Genomic DNA, 16,599 nt, shown 5'->3' with positions numbered 1-16,599 from the left:
TGAATTTAATAGCATAGCTTATCGAGGAATTTATTATGTAACTGAATATTTATTTACTACAACGCCACAACTATACTTATATATTTATAGGGTGCCACAACTCATTGACTTTGTATATTTAATTTCAACTGGTAACTTATAATTATGCATTCTATAATTTCAACCGTCCCATTATTTATTTTTATTATTATTTAATGCCAATTATAATGGCAGACGGAAAAGAAAAAAATAGATTGGATTTCTTAATAATAAATCTGCCTTTGTGGAACCTATCACAATTTTGTCTGTTTTATCTTCACTTTCTTCTTTTATTTTTGGCTATTGTACCCACAACATTCTTTCTTTTGATCTCCAAGGTCTATCACTAATTTTCAAGCATCCACTCAAGGTCATTTTCTTTTCTTTGCTTAATTCATGACTATGCAATGATTGTTTTTTATTATCTGCTACTGTCATAGCAACTAGCTTTGTAAGATAGTCAGGTAATAAGATCTGAAGCTATGATTTCCTCTACTGATTATCAACAGTTTTAGATTTCAGCCAGTAGGTCAGGTTATTTTTTCTTCCCATTCTTTGATCCTTAAATATGCAATTCAGCTCACTTGAAAATTTGTTTGCTTATTATCAACTCATGACATGATTTCCTTCGCTTTTACATAACAAGAAAGATGAATAATTGTAATAATATCTGAAGCTATGATTTCCTCTACTGATTCTCAACAGTTTTAGATTTCAAGACTGGATGATAAGCAGACATAATCTACTATAGATAGAAATTAATACCAAAACAGCTACCCAGAACCAATATAATGTTGAAATCTCAAACTGTTGAACATTTTACCCCTTAATATTCTGTTGCACACTTGAATCTAGCATTTTCTATACATTGAGAAGTCAATTCTGGATATACAAATTTCATCATGTTTCTGTTCGCCACCCATCCAAACAGGGGCAAAGCCAGGGGCCTAGATGAAATTTTAATTTTTTATAGTTTATATCTTTATAATTTATAAAGAATTAAAGCGAATTTTTATAATTTCAGGGAGCTAAAGTGTAATTTTATCTTTATTAATTTAAAATTTTTAAAAAAATTTAAGGGCCTAAATAGCAATTTTACGTTTTAAGGGGGCCAGGGCCCATGCCCCCCTCCCCGGCTTCGCCCCTGCATCCATAGCTCCATCTAATAAACGCCATTGCTTGAAACTTGGATTCATGCTTACACTGACATATCAAAAATCCAATACATTCACAGATTTTCATTATCTGCTATTCTAATATATGATTGCGTTGCAGGGACAGAGCAATGGAGTACTTAGAGCCTGTACTTGGCGTTGCAAATTGTCTCGGAACTCCTGTTTGTAAATACTTGCAATATCACAGAAAGCTGAATGATTATGTGAGAAAATTCAAGAGGATCAGAGATGATTTGAATTCGAAAATGGAAGATATAAAGCTGCAATTGAAAGCAGAGCTTCTTCGTCCTCTGGGGAAGATACCGAAGAAGGAAGTTGAAAATTGGTTGGAAGATGTGAAAAAGATGATTAGTGAAGCACAAGTTGTTGAAAACAAAGTCAGTAACGAAAGATATCTCTGTCGTGCTTGCAACGGAAAGCTGGTTGATGAATGGACTCGAGAAATGAAGGAACGTCTTGATAACGCTCCTGACGCCTCCGAAGGTCTTGCGATGGATGGTCCAAGTGGTGAGTTGCCATTGCCAATATCAGAAATAGTTGGACAGGAATCTGTCAGAAAAGAGATTTGGGCATGTTTGATGCAGGAGGAGGTGAGCAAGACTGGGGTTTGGGGGATGGGCAGTGTGGGTAAAACCATTATCATGAAGCACATCCACAATGATCTTTTGAAAGAACAAAGATTCGAAAAGGTAATCTGGGTTACCATATCAAAGGAGTTCAATGTAATGAAGGTACAAGATAATATTGCAAGTGCGTTGGAGTCGAAGGAATATTTAGACAAAGAAGAGGACAAGCTCAGACGAGCAGCAATCTTGTCAGAAATGCTGAAGAACGCAGGAAAGTATGTTCTAATCCTAGATGATGTGTGGGATGAAGTCTCTCTAGAGGAAATTGGGATCCCTGAGCCGAGTGCCAGCAATGGCTGCAAGTTGGTGTTGACAACCCGTTCGGAGCATGTCTGTAAATATATGGGTTGCACGGTGATAAAAGTGAATCCTCTTTCGGAACAACAGGCATTGACACTATTTTTGAGTAAAGTTGGGCCTAACATAGTGCAAAATCAAACTTTAATGCCAATTTTGAGGCTCGTTGTCGAAGAATGTGCGGGTCTGCCTCTTACAATTGTGGTCGTAGCTGGTACATTCAAAGGAGAAGAGGACCCTTTTATTTGGAAAAACACACTCAGGGAATTGAAAGAGAGAATAGAAAAAGTGGAAGGAGTGGAAGCTAAAGTGATAGAGCGTTTGAAATTTAGCTTCGATCACTTAAAGGACGAGAAAGTGAAATATTGTTTCTTATATTGCGCATTATTTCCTGAAGATTATGAAATTAAAAAAGATAAGCTAATTGAGTGCTGGATTGAGGAGGATTCATAGATGATATGGGTACAAGACAAGAAATGAAAGACAAGGGCCATGTTATTTCAAAGAAGTTAGAACATAATTGCTTGTTGGAAAATGTTACCACTCGATTTCGTAAGTGTGTAAAGATGCATGATGCAGTGAGAGACATGGCATTGTCGATCACTGGAATGAATCCTCGATATATGATACAAGCAGGTTTGCAATTAGAGGAGTTACCAAAAGAGGAGCAATGGAGTTCGGATATTGTGAAAGTATCGCTCATGCGTAACTCCATATCAGAAATTTCTATAGATGTGCTGCCCACAAAATGTCAACTGCTCACAACCTTGTTATTGCAGCATAACCCTATAAAGAAGATCCCAAATTCTTTCTTCACAAATATGCCTTGTCTTAGTGTTCTCAATTTGTCCTTTACAAAGATCGAGAGTCTACCAAATTCCATCTCTGAACTAAAGAACCTCACAACATTGTTGCTTCGTAACTGTTATGAATTAAGAGATCTGCCATGTCTTTCAATGCTTCAGGAATTGAAGAAGTTGGACCTTTTTGGGACTAAAATTGAGGAAGTCCCTGAAGGCATGGATATGCTGATAAAGCTAAGATACATTAATCTTCATGTGTCCACTCTGAAAGAGATACCCGCTGGACTTTTACCAAAACTCGTTCACCTTCAGCACTTGAGTTTTGATGTGAAGAATGAAAAAATAAGTCTAAAAGCAGAGGAGATGGAACCATTGAAGAAGTTGGAGTGCTTTACCGGACGTTTTGAAGACATCAGTGAATTCAATAAGTTCATCTCCTCAATGCAACAAAGTAAGAAAAGTCTCATCAAGTACGAGTTACAGGTGGGCTCATATTATGGGGATGTGGAAAGAGATAAAGTATTAACAATTGGAGGAGTCCACAATTGGGAAGATGAGTTAATTATGCACCCAATTGAAATTCAAGAGTTGAATATTATTATGTGCGACTATTTGAGAAGCTTAGTCGATGATAATTCTTCTTTCACAAATGCGATTGACTTGAGGGTTTGTAGGATTTGGAGGTGCGAAGGGATAAAGTGTGTTGTTTCCCTGTCCTCTTTTGCCTCTTCTTCCGCTCATCCATTTCAGACCCTTGAGGTGTTGGATCTTTATGAACTGCCAAAGTTGAGTGCCCTTATTATGAAAGATGAAGGAATTGGTTCAGCAACAACATCAACATTGGCTCCGTCTGCCACCTTTTCCCATCTTAAGGAAATTAGGATATACAAATGCTCAAGTATGAAGACGTTGCTTCCACATTGGTTGCTTCCAAACCTCCAAAACCTGGAAGAAATATCAGTGTCACACTGTGATGAGGTAGTAGAAATATTGGGAGCACCAACATCAGAAGTTGAAGAAAAAGGAGTGATGCATTAATCAAATTCCATCTTCCCAAATTGAGAGAGTTGGAATTGTGGAAATTACCAAATTTGAAGAGCATTTGCAGCAAAAGTGGAGTGATGGTTTGTGATTCTCTCCAACTTATCCAAGTTGTTGGAGACTGTGATAAACTGAAGAGAATTCCTCCATTTGTTCCCCTTGTTGGCAATGGGCAGCCATTTGCATATGCTCCACCTTCTCTTACCATCTTCTCAAGCACAGAATGGTGGGAATCGTTGGAGTGGGATGACCATCCAAACTTTAAAAATGTTCTTCAACCCCTTTGGAAGCTTTTAAGGTATTAAACATTTATAGTTTAGTTTATTTTTTCTTATTTTATAAATCTAATTTCTCCATATTAATAAAATTTGATGTATATTTGTGGTGTTGAAGAGAAAGATAAAAGCGTTGGTGGGAAAGAAGTAGGGGGGAGGATAGTGCAAAAGAGAGGAGAAAAGGAATGATGGAAGGAAGAGGTTAAGAGCATTGAGACTAAGAGGCTAAGGTAAATAAGAAATCAAACTGCCTCCACCACTTTTTAAACATTTTCCCTCTCTTACCATCCCTTCTATTCTCTTATTCTTCTCTAAAAATTAATTTCTTTTCTTTTAAAATAACCTTCTAAATATTCATATTTATATATAAAACAATTAAGTAATAAATTTATTTTAATATTATTATGGTATTTTATCACATTTAACACTAGTTTATTAGTTCGTAATTTTAATAAATTTCAAATTTTATATATAAATATATATATCGCTTCAAATTTTAAAGTACAAAAATATGGTATAGAAGTTGGCTATAGAACCCGATAGAACAACTCAAATTCAATTTAAATAATAAAAATATTTTAAATATAAATATAAATATAAATATAAATATATTAATATAAAATTATATTTTTATTATTTTATTATTTTGAATAGTAAAATGATTTTTTTGGATTGACCGAGCTAGACCAAAATGGGTCTAGACTTGAAAAAATTTTAGATTGTTTTTAAGAGTATATCAAGAGTCTAATAATTAAAAATTTTACTGTTTGAAAGGTTCAAATAAAGCTAGAAATCTTATCACACATATATGCGTATAGAAATCACGTATTTAGTGTCTAAAAATAACATATAATAAATATGATTACATACCAATTAGAATATATTCTATTTTTATTAATATTTTGATAAAATATAAACATATTTTAATCAAAATAATTTAAGGTGAGACAAAACTATGATGATGATTTTATTTACAATAAAAGTTACGAAGTATTGTAAAATGATATAATATTCTTTAATTTTCATGTAAAATTTTAGAAACACTAAGATTTAAATACTAATAAATGCTTTTGTTAACATAACATTTATAAAAAAACTTGGGGTAGAGTTTTATAAGTAAGTTAACAGTAACTATCTCGAGAGACTAAAATTTAATTTAAAATAGTTAAATGATTGAAAAAAACTAATAATTAAGTAATACTGCCAATTGTATTGATTATTCTTATAGTTTACCTTTTATTATATGTAGATGTAATTGGATATTTATTTTAATTTAAATAGATTTTTTAAACTCAAACATATGCTTTCAAGCCAAATTTATTTGATAAAATAATTATTCCACTCGATTCAGAGAAAGGATTGTATGAAACAGGGATATTATCCATTTCTAATAGTTTTATGCAACATCAGTAATTTTATCCTGAATTTCAGGATTTTAATTTGGATTTAATTTTTTTCAGGATGAAACAGTGACGCCACATCATCTGTATCTCAGGATGAAAAATATTGATGTGGCAAAAAACTATTGAAAAAAGAATACAGATAATGTGGTGTTACTGTTTGATACAATCTTTTCCCACTCGATTCCATATAAATAACTTTACTAAACCTAAAAAGCTAACAAGTGTAAACGCAAGAAGTGACTCATCTAGAAGCACCAAAACGTGTCAAGTTCCAAATTTCCTTTGTTCTTTTTTTTTTCTTTATAAGAGTTGGGATATGCATGCCTAAGGTAATACTTAAATAAGAGTAGACTTTGTCCAACACTATGTCAACACTTTTGGACCAACACTTTCTTAAGTGTTGATGCTTTTGTATTTCTATTTGTAATAATAGAAAAAAGAAATCTGGAATACTAAATTATATGGTTCATATAAATATGCATGGAAGTAATGCAGGAGTAGAAGGCATATTGTACCAAGTCAAAAATCAATAACAATTCAAAACCAAATAAGGGCTGCACAGTCGCCGCCATAACAAGAGAGTAGGACAACGGAGGATAGAGCCAAAGAAGGCATAAAAAAGGGGGTGGAGATGGCAGAAAACGTGGGGGATAGTGCTAAGAAAACCCTGGATGGAGCTTGGAAAGAAGCCACACTGCAGAAGTCGTGAAAGAAAGTGTGAGTGAAAATAATAAAGATGATGAAGCAGTTGGTGAGGTTAAGAGTATTGAGGAATTGAGAGTCAAAGCTGGAGGGTATGATAAAGCACCTTAAAAAAACTATGCTAAAAATCAATTATATTTAGATGTTGTTTCATGTATTAATTTCTTGGTACCATATAAAGTAATGTTTCTCTTGAAAAATATGGATATCATGTATATAATATAATTAATATAATTATATATTATTATTATTTACTATCATATACACTATAACAAAATAGTCCTAAGACGATACTTTTCTAAGTGTCGGGATAGACTTGTCAATATACGCTTTGACTAACTCTTTGTATAAATGTTGAGATATGTATGCCTAAGATAACTCTTAAATAAGAGTCGGCTTTTTCCAACACTATGCCAACACTTTTTAAAGTGTTGAGATAGACTTGTCGACATACACTTTGGTCAACTCTTTGTATAAGGGTTGGGATATGCATATCTAAGGTAACACTTAAATAAGAGTCTGCTTTGTCCAATACTATGTCGACACTTTTGGGCCAACACTTTCCTAGGTGTTGGGATAAACTTGCCAACATACGCTTTGAGCAACTTTTTGTATAAGGGTTAGGAAGGCGGCAACTTAAATATGAGTCGACTTTGTTTAGCACTATGCCAACACTTTTAGGTTGACACTTACTAAGTCTTGGGATAGACTTGTCGACATACGTTTTGACTAACTCTTTGTATAAGGGTTGGGATATGCATGCCTATGACAACATTTAAATAAGAGTAGGTTTTGTCCAACACTATGTCGACACTTTTGGGCTTACACTTTCCTAAGTGTTGGGATAGACTTACCGACATACACTTTGACCAACTCTTTGTATAAGGGTTAAGATATCCAAAATCTGGATGTTGTTTAACATTAATAGGTCCTGAAGAAACTGTTTATAACAAAGGAATCTTCAAGATTAAGATTCAAATACCTGAAAGGTATATCTAAGTTGCACAAAGAATTTAAATTTTCTTTCGCATTTTCTTGCTCACTCTATAAGCATTTAAGAATAATAGAGAAGATCATTTAGTTGCAAGCTAAAAGAATTTGGACTTCATAGGATTGTTTAACAAATCCAACATCTTCTCTGAGGCATATTGCCTTTTAGCCTTTCTTTCTAGCTTGAAAACATGTATATTTTATTTAATCAATTCATTATTAATATCACAAGAATTTATTGTTGGTAAAAGTAATATAGAAATCCATGTATTAAGAGTCAAATTGTATTTTGCACTATCAATGCATAAAAAATGTACAAATTAATCCATTTATGTTATATCAAAGAGAAATTGGTCTTTCGTTAAAAATGTATCAATTTCTACTATTAAAAACTGGTCTTAGTTCATCAACATGAGGTACATGGGGACACATCACATGTCACTATCTGATTAGTTCATCAGTCGCATCAGTTTTAATAGTACAAATGGATGAAATTTTTACATGAATGACTAATTTTCTCTGATCTAACATATATGGATTAATTTGTCTTTTTTTTTTTTGTAAAGGTAGCAAAATGAAATCTGACTTTTAGTATAGAGACTTTCATGATACTTTTACCATAGTTTATGAAAATTTTAAAAATTTTCTCGCACCAATTAAACAATTTTTCATACCAATTTTTTTCCAACATGTAAGACACTCTAGGAGACTTTCAAGTTTGACAAACATCTAAGAAATTTGTTAGATGTAAATAAGGATTCTCACTTTAAATTAATTTGTCATTGGGAATCCATTGAATGTAGAGATTAAATATATTTTCTCATAAATTCTTTTACGATAAAGTTGTCTTGACTTTAACATAGTTAGATTTGGATTGAGAAAATTATTTAATTGAAAAATTAATTTAATAAATGATATTTATTTTAGAAAATAGAAAAATATGTGTTGGGTTGGATTAAATTATGAAATGTTGGGTTAAAAGTTTAAGAAGCATATAATTGAACCTGATACAAGAGAGACCCAAAATCCCTTACATTAAGTATGAGGGGTGACAACCTTATAACTTTTTATTAGGGTTAGTTGCCCCTCTCTCTTAGTAGAACTACATATTTTTTTTATTAAATAAATAATTATTTGTATTCTACTAATTCAACTAGAGTTTTACTACCTCACCCTATAAGATGGCACTAATAGGGCTACAAAGACAAGATACCCACAACTATGAGATATTGTTATTCTACTGGTTTTTATAAGAGAGGGGGAGAGAAAGAGAGAAAATTACTTTCCTACTGAAAGTATGAAAATTATTTTTGGTTTTGTGTTTGGTTTGAAATTATTTGACCCCACACTCGAAGCAATTCGTGGTACGAGAATAATAGAAAATACAGTTTAGTTGAAAGCCAAGAACGTCAAGGATCCATCTCGCACAAAGCATAGATGCTTTTCAGGAAGATTTTATTGCTACAAATTCCCCAAACTGGCTCGATGTTCAAATTTTTATTTTTTTGTTGTACAAGAAAATCATTTTTTGAATTGGATTTTTTCCAACATATATGACTACTACATTATGTAGCATCATTCGCAATAGTGGAATTTACTGCCCAAGAAATGGGTAAATGATATCCTTTCATTGGAATTACATGATAAATGAAAAGTAAACGTGGTCATGGGTCGTTTGTCTTTGTAATAAACGACTTGATTACTATTTGATGCTAATTAACTTTTCATAAATGAAGATGTAATGGTTACCATGAGATAGAATAAATCATATTGAGAGAACGAATTTATCCCAAAGAGATAAATGATATCCTATAAGGGTAACATACTTATGACAAGGACATTGGACAAACATTGATTAAGTAGCTTTGATAATGATATGTAATTAGGAGAACTCAGTCATGACACTATAGTGGAATAACTTTCGACTAAATGAGTTTATAATTAATAGACGAAAACTTAAAACTTAATTATAAATAATTTGAGCATTAATTATATATGTCCAATCGGTTCCTCTACGATGAAACTAGAAATGAATTTATATAGAACCGAATGAAGAGAAATGAGTCACATTCGAAATAAATGCGTTTTCTCACTATGAGAATACTTGAGAATTAATTTAAGTTTTTGAATTATTATTTAATTAAATAAATAAAGTTCAAAAATATAATTAAACTAAAGTGTCCTTGTGAAGCTGTTGAATATGAAAATTAAATATATTTTGTCATATATTCTTTTACAAGAAAGTTGTCATGATTTTAATGGAATTAGAATTGGGTTGAAAAATTATTTAATTGAAAAATTAATTTATCTAGTTAAATTAATTTAATAAATAATACTTATTTTAGAAAATAGAAAAACATATATTGGGTTGGATTAAATTATAAAATGTCAATTAAAAGTCTAGGAAGCACATATAATTGAATCTAATACATGAAAGACCAAAATCCTTCATAATACATATAAGGGCGGCAACCCTAGTATATTTAACTAGAGTGTGCCCATGTCAACTAGTTAAACTAGGAGACTAGTTTCTCTTTCAAATAAGTGTTATTTGTGTTCTACTAATTTTATCATGATTCTTCTATCTTTCCCTATAAATAGATGGCACTAGGAGAGTTAAAAATACACAATAGTTTTCAACATTGTTATTCTGCTTTAAAATAGTGATAATTTATTTTCTAATTATAATTTTTTTGGGAAAAGCAATTCTACCAATTTCTATATATAAGATATAGAGAGCCCTTAATTTATTCAGTGAGGAGCATTATTTGTGAGAGTGCATTTGTGATAATTGTTTAAAGATAGTGAAAACTTCTCACTGAGCTAGGCTCATATATAAGAAAATCAAACTACATAAACAAATTAAGTTATCCTCTCTTTTATTCTAGTTAGCGTAATGCTTGAAAAAGTGTCCACTCCCTTAGTCATTTCTTCCAAGCATTTAGCTTGTTTCTCAACAACAGTTAGTTTTGCTTTAATAGTCATATAAAAATTATTTTCAGTAGGTTGTTTTAATTAATATTATTAATGAAATACATATAATTATTAATGAAATACATATAATTATGTTTTTCGTAAATTTAGAAATTTACTTGTAATATTAACAAAAAATTTATATGTCGATAATGATTAATAAAAGTATTCAATAAATATATGAGGTAACTTTATATCTAAAATTGAATTTTAATATATTTTAATATTAATATTATAATATTTTTTTAAGTTCAAACATTATAGTTTGGAATACGAAAACAAATCATATTATATATAATATAACAAGTTGATATTTATTTCTTATATATTTTTATGTATAATTAAAAATAATTTATTTATATAAGTTAAATTCAATGGATAAAATAAGTTTTCTTTTCAACCAGCGGTACTTTTTTATTTAAAAATTCAATTTCTTGATTGTGCATAATAAATTTTGATTTTGAAATTTACTGAATTTTTATCTTAGCATACCTAACATAAGAATTTTTATCTTAGCATACCTAACATAACTTTTTTATATTCAAATTCTTGATTTTACATAATAAATATTTTTAATTTTTTTGAAGTTTATCTTAACATATTTAATATAATTTCATAAAATAAAAAATTGATAAATTTGAATGTATCTAAATTGACTTAAGATTATTCAATTATAAATATCGATTTAATGTGAGAGAAAACAAAAACAAATTGAACCTTATCTTACAATATTGATTTATTGTACATTCTTGTTTGGTCTCTCTGTTTTTGATAAGTGCTAAAAGTAACATGTTTTAATTTCGTTCTTAATAAGTTTTTAGAGATTTTTCAATTTAAATTATGAATTTTATGCTCATAATCTTTTACATTCATATTTCTATACTTAGGAGAGCATTTGGGAGAAAAAAAGAGTGAAAATCGACCGAAAATCAAAAACTCAGAGTATGATACAGGGACAACACAGGCTGGACACACGGCTGTGTGTTGATTATGTGAATCTGCACCCCAAACAGCGAAAAACGTGATTTTTAGGTTTTTTCAGGCATTCTAATACATACATATGTAAAAAAAAAAAAAGAAGATAAGAGTGAGTCGTCATAGAATGCTCAAGAAAACAACTCTGAAAACACCATTGAAGTCGATTTTGAAGTAGGTTTCTGTCAAGATTAAAGATTTCTAGTTGATTTCTAAGGAGGTTATTATGATTTTCTTTGTTTCTTATGCTTATATTGTCTTTGGGATGTTTTTATTTGTGATCATGAACTAATTTTCTAAATACCTGAGGAGATGAACCCTATGATGATTCTGTCTTTTAATTTTTATTTTACACAATAAATACTTAGATCTTATTCTCAATTATGTGCTTAATTCTTAGTTTAATATTTTTAGATTATTGATCCATGTTTGATGTGCTTAAATCAGAGGAGGAATAAACCCTATTTAATAGTAGATCTTGCGTAATTGAGTGGAGTTGATTGCAATCCTAGAAATATGACGACATAAATCTACTAGAATCTGGCTTCTTAGAGTTTATTGAGTTTTAAAGTTTTCAAATTCAAGTTACTAAAATTCGGGTCATTTAAATTTACTGGTTCGATTCTCGACTCAAATTAGATCATTTTAAATCCGATTCATTTTGAGTTTTATAATTAAACTATTGACCTTGATTCAGGGTTGGATTTCCAAGTTCCAAACATTGTATCGTTGCTCCAACTTATAGAAAGCTGCATTGCTGATAAAATATATGATTTTCTTCCACTTGCTCCATCTAATTTCAAACTCTGCATTTTCATGATGAAACAGATGATGAAAAAAAAAAAAAAGACATCATTAGATTTATAAGCAGCTTTGTTGTTTAAGACGGGGTTTAAATGGAAACTAACCATTTTGCCATCAGCAATAAGAACAGGGTTGCAGAGGAGCTGATATAGCTCTTTCTTTGAAGCAAACAAAAAAGTTCTATCGCAAGCCTTGGACAGAATTTCATGTTAATCAGACGGCCAGAACTTGTCCGAACCCAATTTAGAATTCGCCTCTGATCCAAAAACAGTCAAAACCAACGATAATTTACAAGCTTTTCACCCATGCAAGTATGTAGACCAATTTTCTAAATTTGAGTCGGTTTTGTTATAGGCTAATTTTGGGTCGTTTTAAATTACTCAGCCTAGTCACATTTCCAAATTAAACCTAAAACTACCCATTTAACAACCCCTATGCCCAAAACCCATAACCCATTACAATATCCATTAGCCAATTTCATTTACAAATTAAAACCCATTTACTAACTTAAACCCACCAGACCCACATAACCAATTAAACCTACCCACTAAGCCCAAATTACAACCCAAAATTAGCCCAACCCCTAAAACACAAATCAGAAACAAAACACCTAACCCTACCCCCTAAACCGGCGCAACAACCACCCCTGACACCAGCCACCTACCCTTCGGCCACTTGCCTCTGCCACCTGCTCCAGGGTCACCTCCACCATCCCCTGCACACAGTAGAGAGAAAGGACAGAAATAATAGGAAATAAAATTGTAAAGGCTATAAAAGCCATAAAATGAAATGTAAAGGGGTTCCCTTTTCTTTTCTGATTTTCGGCAGTCAAAAAAACAAAATACACACATTAGTTTTTAGGAACAATAACAGATCAGTATTGGATATTGTTCAAATCAAAACTCAGATCAAGGAAAAAGGTGAAAAACCTATTTTCTTTTCTATTACCGAATCGTTTTTTTTTTCTTCTTTTCATTGGCTTTTCTTTTTTTCTTTTTTCTATACTCTAATACACTCAAATATATATATATATACACAATATTATAAAAAAACAAAAAACAAAAAATCTAAAATTTTACCTCCTCAAGGTGGCCGGCGCCGGCGCCGGGGAGGGTCTGGTGACGGACCGGTGACCGGCCCCCTGGCCGGAGCTCCCTCTCCCTCTCCCCTTCTCTCTTCTTTCTCTCCCTTTTTTTTCTTTTCTTTTCATCAAATGTTTTTTTTTTGTCAAATTAGGGCCTTATATAACCCACCAAAACGACGTCGTTTTGGGGGTTGCTCATTAGCCCCAAAACGACGTCGTTTCACTTGGCCCGACCCAATTCGACCTGAACCCGCTACAGGGTCCGCGTGTTTTTAACTCAGTGGGCTATTTGCGCAATCGATCCTTCCACATTTTTGGTATTTCAAATCAGGTTTATATTTATTTATAAATTGGCCCTAAAATTTAATCTGGTTTGTAAATTAATCCCTCCTACTGCGCAGCGTTTTGAAAAATTTGTAATATTGCGTTTTTGATCCCCCTTGGTTTTGCCCGTGTTCAAATAGGCCCTTTCTCATTATTTTCTTTTTAAATCTGCCCCACAACTTTGTTTTTAATTTAATTTTAGTCCTTTTTTCGTTTATTTTCATTTCTTCGTTAAATATTCTTTTTTTATATATTATTATTATTATTATTATTATTATTATTATTATTATTATTATTATTATTATTATATGTTAGTGTATACTCTTATTATATGCGTATATATATACGTGTATTTGTATTTAGTATTTTTTCCACTTTATTGTAATATTTTATTAATGCTTTTACATTTCAATATTATTATCACGATCATTATCATTATCAATATTTGTATATGGTTTTAGTACATAGGTATATATATATTTTCACGTATGGGTTAATTTTTATTACTTTATTTCAATATCTTTTTGTATTTGTTGTCGTATTTCAATATTACCCTTTTATTATTATATAATAATGTGTATTTTTGTTTATGTATATAGATTTATACATGTATTATTCTTACTATATTATTGTCCTTTTTGTATTTTAATACTATTACTATTATAATTATTATTGTTAATAGTGAATGTTTTTTTGTCATATGTGTATATATTTTATATCATCTTTGTTATTATCATTAACCTTAGTATATGTCTTATTATATATCTATAATATATATATAAGTATATATTCACATAATATTGTAATAGTTTTCTTCATCGTCATTATTTCCAATATATATATATGTTATGTAAATATTTTAGTGTCGTATTATATATGTATTTTTTATGTATTACGTATGCGTACTTTTTATATTGTATTTCTACATTTCATACGAATACTATATTATATTTTTACATATTATATCATGTTTATATATTTTTCATATATGTTATGTACATACATTTTCAATATTCATTTTATACATATATATATATGTACATATTATGTATATACTTTAACATTACTAGTTACTTATATATGTTTTATTACTTCATGTATATTTCAAATAGTATATATAGTATATCTCTAACATTATTACTAATTATATTTGTATATGTATAAGTATATATTATGTACATGCTCTTAATGTCATTTTACATATGTATATTCATTGTTTTCTCGTATTTGATAATATCATTACATTTGATCTTGCATGCACTATTATTACGTTTTAATATTATTGACACATTAATTATCTGCTTCAATGTGTACCTAGCTCTTTCATTTGTTTATTTTTATTCCATATCAATTTTGTTTTACATTACTTCGAAAATCACATTCTTGTTTCTAATTAATTTCAATAATCAAAGGCAACATATCGGTTTAACACTAAGTCGTCGTTTTCATCGCTATGTTGGGTGAACATCAATCGACTCGTGTTAAAACGGTATATCCTTCTTAAAAAAATCAAAAAGATTGAAAATTCTTGTCTTTTCAAATGAATCACGACTAAATGTTATATTGAACTCATATTTTTTGAAAATCAAGACAACACGTGTTTACAATATACCAATTTTGGGCGTCCCAAGGGTGCTAATACCTTCCTCTCGTGTAGCCGACTCCCAAACCCAAATTTTTCTCTGGATTTTAACGTAGACCTAAACTCAGCCTTTATTTGTTTTAATAAGAGATCTAATAGGTGTCCGATCACACCTAGAAAAAAGGATCAGTGGCGACTCCCTGTTTATTTCAAAAATCAAACGTCAAATTTCAAATTTTTTCAATAAATCGCCACAATTAGTGACCGAGCTAAGCAAATTTTTTACGTCTATAAATTTGGCGACTCATTGAGTCGAATTAAACGTTTGTTGTCAAAATTTTCAAAATTCCTTGTTCAAATTAACATTTAGTCGTGATCCTAAAATTGTGTTTTTGAAAAATCATGCATTTGCATCGTGTTGTATATATTCTTCTAACTTGTTTTGTCCGGTTGTTTTAAAGCTTTAAATTCTTATGATTTTAGTTTTGGTTTAGTTTTTAAATAAAACGTAAAGGTTTGTGAGTTTCTCCCCACACATCGTGCACTGCATTCTTGCATAACATGAGCTCTATACCCGGGCTCCGTCCGTTTAAGTGAAAGTAAATGCTATGCCTTCGTGAGTTAACTCGTCCCTCCGCACAGGCTAGTGAATACTTTCGGGCTACATATGACTTATGCTTTCGTGAGTTAACTTGTCCCTCCGCATAGGCATAAGGAAATGTAATCCCTCGAATTGAACTCGTAAGCCTGTGATGGGCTACGACCGAGGTTTCGTACTAATCTTTAGATGACAGTACGGACAATTTGAGTACCTATCTAGAACCGAAACCGCATATAGTGAACCGTACGAATCACCTAACTAGAGCCATGCCGAACCTCCGTCTGTTAATAGTCACCAAAATAAGTACATGGGAGGAACGCCTCTTACCTTTAATTTCCTTGACATTTACATTTTCTATCTTGATTTTCCGTAATTCATGTTTATTGTACTAACCAAGATATTTGTCTGTGTTCTTATTTTGCATCATGCATTATAGGCATCATACTAGGAAGGCATTGACTAGAGATTTGGTTGCCAAAAAATGGGTTTCTAATGGAAGAGTTAATTATACAAACAACCGAGAAGAATGCCGTGGTTCGGGACTGGTCTCTAAAAACTCAGAAAGAAAAAGGAGATAGTCTAGTGGAGGAATGTATTGCTAATCTACCCGAGCACGTAACTGTGAATGTTCGCCAGAATAACCTTGAAGATTTGGTTCAGGTTTGGAATCAGTGGGACTCGGACACTAGGGGTATCTTCACCGAGAGATATGGAGACATAGCCAATTTGATTGTTGTCAACGTAGACGAATGATTGATCCAAGCCATGGTCAGATTTTGGGATCCGGCTTACCAATGTTTTACCTTCAATCTAGAAGATATGACTCTGACTATAGAGGAGTACGTTGCTTTGCTTCGTGTTGAAAATGCGCAATTCTATAAAGTATACGTGAAAGAGACTAAGCCAATGACCTTCAGGAAAAAGTT

General features: G+C 31.3%; 1 protein-coding gene across 4 annotated transcripts; it reads left to right on the top strand.

Annotated features, from left to right (window-relative positions):
• The first annotated feature begins 291 nt into the window (after window positions 1-291).
• On the top strand, window positions 292-6,540 carry LOC108452221 (probable disease resistance protein At5g43730). 4 transcript variants are annotated; one of them, XM_053029009.1, is made up of 4 exons: window positions 292-388; window positions 1,294-4,258; window positions 4,354-4,465; window positions 6,134-6,540. In XM_053029009.1, the coding sequence occupies exon 2, from the start codon at window positions 1,304-1,306 to the stop codon at window positions 2,567-2,569; it is 1,266 nt and encodes a 421-aa protein (XP_052884969.1). In that variant the 5' UTR covers window positions 292-388; window positions 1,294-1,303; the 3' UTR covers window positions 2,570-4,258; window positions 4,354-4,465; window positions 6,134-6,540. The 4 variants fall into 4 exon arrangements, with proteins under 4 accessions (XP_052884969.1, XP_052884971.1, XP_052884970.1 ...); XM_053029011.1 differs by lacking the exon at window positions 292-388 and adding an exon at window positions 409-547; XM_053029010.1 differs by lacking the exon at window positions 292-388 and adding an exon at window positions 409-552.
• Window positions 6,541-16,599: the final 10,059 nt, after the last annotated feature.

The sequence above is a fragment of the Gossypium arboreum genome, chromosome 5, assembly GCF_025698485.1.
Source record: "Gossypium arboreum isolate Shixiya-1 chromosome 5, ASM2569848v2, whole genome shotgun sequence".
NCBI classification, from domain to species: Eukaryota; Viridiplantae; Streptophyta; class Magnoliopsida; order Malvales; family Malvaceae; genus Gossypium; species Gossypium arboreum.
Note: the sequence above shows the minus strand (reverse complement) of the source record. Positions and strands in the feature narration are given on the sequence as shown.

What these genes read in the sequence shown, in the direction of transcription:
- LOC108452221 (XM_053029008.1), top strand. Translation starts at nt 2,575, where the DNA reads ATGGGTACAAGACAAGAAATGAAAGACAAGGGCCATGTTATTTCAAAG.